General features: G+C 51.3%; 1 protein-coding gene across 1 annotated transcript; it reads right to left on the reverse strand.

The window, feature by feature from the left end:
- Positions 1-1,098: 1,098 nt before the first annotated feature.
- On the reverse strand, positions 1,099-2,355 carry ISCA2 (iron-sulfur cluster assembly 2). The gene is made up of 4 exons (XM_061367371.1): positions 2,218-2,355; positions 1,939-2,107; positions 1,683-1,798; positions 1,099-1,491 (listed from the first exon to the last, which is right to left on the reverse strand). Exons 1-4 carry the CDS (start codon positions 2,337-2,339, stop codon positions 1,317-1,319), a joined length of 582 nt encoding a protein of 193 aa, XP_061223355.1. The 5' UTR covers positions 2,340-2,355; the 3' UTR covers positions 1,099-1,316.
- Positions 2,356-2,596: the final 241 nt, after the last annotated feature.

The following is a 2,596-nucleotide window of genomic DNA, read 5'->3' on the forward strand; positions in this document are numbered from 1 at the left end:
TTAAAAAGCTGTTTCCCATAAGCAGTTTCCTTGAGACCAAAGTCATACAGTGTTCCCACGCTCAGGTGAGAGACTCGAGTTTTAGACAATTCGGTTATGATCAAATAAAACACAAGACAGGTGAAAAAAATAACTTCCCCATCTCCCACCCAGAAGCAGGTGAATCATTCCAATTTAAAAGACATCTAGTGGCAGATAAAAATCTACAGAAAACAACTAAGCAAAAGGATGTTATCCTAGAAACTTCTAGATTACCCATTCCATGGCAGTTTCAGAAAAGAAAGGAGAAATTTTATTCTTTCATCAAACCAGGCACAAGTTAGAGATTAAACAATGAAGCAAAGATTCCCAGACAACTAAGTCAAAAGGACTTGAGGACCACTAAGTAGTACTCCAGATCCTCCTCTGCCTGGGTCACCTGAACTTCCCTTCCTGCTGACAAGGGAAGGCACCAGACACGTCTTGTGTTGAAACCAGAGATTCTGTGTGATTTAGGAACAGCCTAAAATAGCAGTGGGGGACTGGGGGATGGAGAGCTGTGTGTTTTGGGTTTTATACATATATACACACATTTTTTAATATATATATATAAATGCACAATTTTTTAATATAAAATTAATAAGATGTTAATTCTTCCTACCTCCATTTTTTTAGCTTCACTTACTCTGAGTAAGTAAAAGCTTTCATTCCAGGGACTGACAGCAAAAACACTGTAGCTTCCTGGGACCAAGAGAAGCCTGCTGGGTAAGAGACCAGCAAAGTATCTGGAAAAGCCCACTGTTGGGGACTGGAGAGCTGGCAACACTGGGCAGTATACAGGAGAGAAACTCTGAGACCCATTTGTCTGGAAAACAACAGATAAGCAAGAGTACCCTGAAAGAATCCAGATTCTCAACACATGGGAATGTACAAGCAATACCCATCGATCTCAAAGAATTTCTTTAGTAAGAACTTTCAGTACACACACACACACACGCATATATACATATATATATAGCCATCCCTTGCAGAGATAAGCAGTGCAGTGGTTCCACGCTCAGGACAGGGTAGGCAAGTCAGCACCACCTGGATGGTGGTTCACAAGGTGCTGAAAATGCTCCCATGTGGATGCTCAGAGCTACTTCATGTTTCTGAAGGAAAGACCAACAAGTCTTGGAGACAGGCTGAACACAGACATACACAGCTGGAGTCATGTGTACCAGCTGTGTTACAGGGTAAGGGAGATGAGAGGGAGCAGCTGGGAAAAGAATCAGCAAAAAACCTCTGAAGACTGCCATGAAGTGTCTGAAGATTGTGTCCATCCATGAGAACTCTGGTCAGAATTTGACAGAAAAGGAAGTCCCACATGAGCAACCCTTCTCTGCCTGGGGGTTGCTCACCACCTGGAAGGAGCTGCGAATCAGCTCCTGGCTGAAGTCCACCATGGAACCTTTCACAAAGGCCAGGCTGTCCACATCCACAACCACACGGGCACCACCTTGTTCAAATACCCTGCAGAAAAGCAGCATATTTAACCATTAGTTGTGCTGCAGATCCAACAGAGAAGCACAGCCTGAGCACTTTCTTTACCTCACAGTTTCCTTCCCTTCCACACAAGATACTATCCACATCATGCACACCCTTCTTGTCACCTTTGGGAAGAACAGTCACACCTACCCACCACTATACCCCTCTGCCCTTGCCTGTCATCAGGATTGATAACTGTGTCCAAGGAAAACTTGTACTGAAATCCAGAACAGCCACCTCCTTCAACCTGCAGCCTGAGAAACTCTGAGCCTTCTGTGATCTCCAACAGCCTCTGCAAAGAAAAGGACAAGAATTAAAAGACCTGCTGACAAACTAGGGAACACTCAGGTGCCTCCCCTGTGTGCCTCTGACAGAGCAGGCAGTTTGGAAACCCCTTCCAGAGGCACCCGAGCTGCCTCCCATGGTCCCTACCTTCACGCAGCTCTCGCTGAGAAAGACCTGTCCCTCGCTGGGCTCACTCTCTGTCGGGCCTGGCTGAGAGAAGGACGTTGCCCAGCGCAGGGGGTGGCCAACTGCACCGGCAGGGCCCACCGGGGACTTTGGCACCGCTCGTCCTCGGCACAGTGCAGTGGGACACCAGCTGCCTCAGGGAGAAGAGAGGAAAGGGGAGTCTCAGAGAGGTCCCTACCACACCGCCAGGGATGGGAGCGGGCCCCGTCCCCATGCCCACAGTCGCCGCCCCTGCCGCACAGCGGCAACACCGGGAGTCCGCCGAGGACACCGAGCGGGCCCACGGAAGCTACGGAGCGATACCTCATCCGGCCGCCCAGAGCCAACATCCACCAACACCTCCGAACGCCCTGCGCCGCCATGCTGCCCCCTGTGCCCGCCCCGGCGCCCCGCCTCCGCCCTCCCATTGGCTGCCACCGCCCCTGCTTCCGGCGAGGTGCTAATGGCCCCCGCTGAAGCGGAAGTGCTGAGCCGGCGGGCATTGCTAGGCAACGCACTGCCCGCCCCACCGAGCCCACCTCATCGTGCGGACCCGCCCGGCCCGGCAGCGTCCCGCCGCCGGCGAAGGTCGGCTGCTGGCTCCAGAAAGCCCCCAGAGCCCCCAAAACCGATGGAGGTC

This window comes from Neopsephotus bourkii, unplaced genomic scaffold (assembly GCF_033783945.1).
Source record: "Neopsephotus bourkii isolate Nb327-2 ecotype Australia unplaced genomic scaffold, CSIRO-AGI_Nbou_v1 NB_1376, whole genome shotgun sequence".
NCBI classification, from domain to species: domain Eukaryota; kingdom Metazoa; phylum Chordata; class Aves; order Psittaciformes; family Psittacidae; genus Neopsephotus; species Neopsephotus bourkii.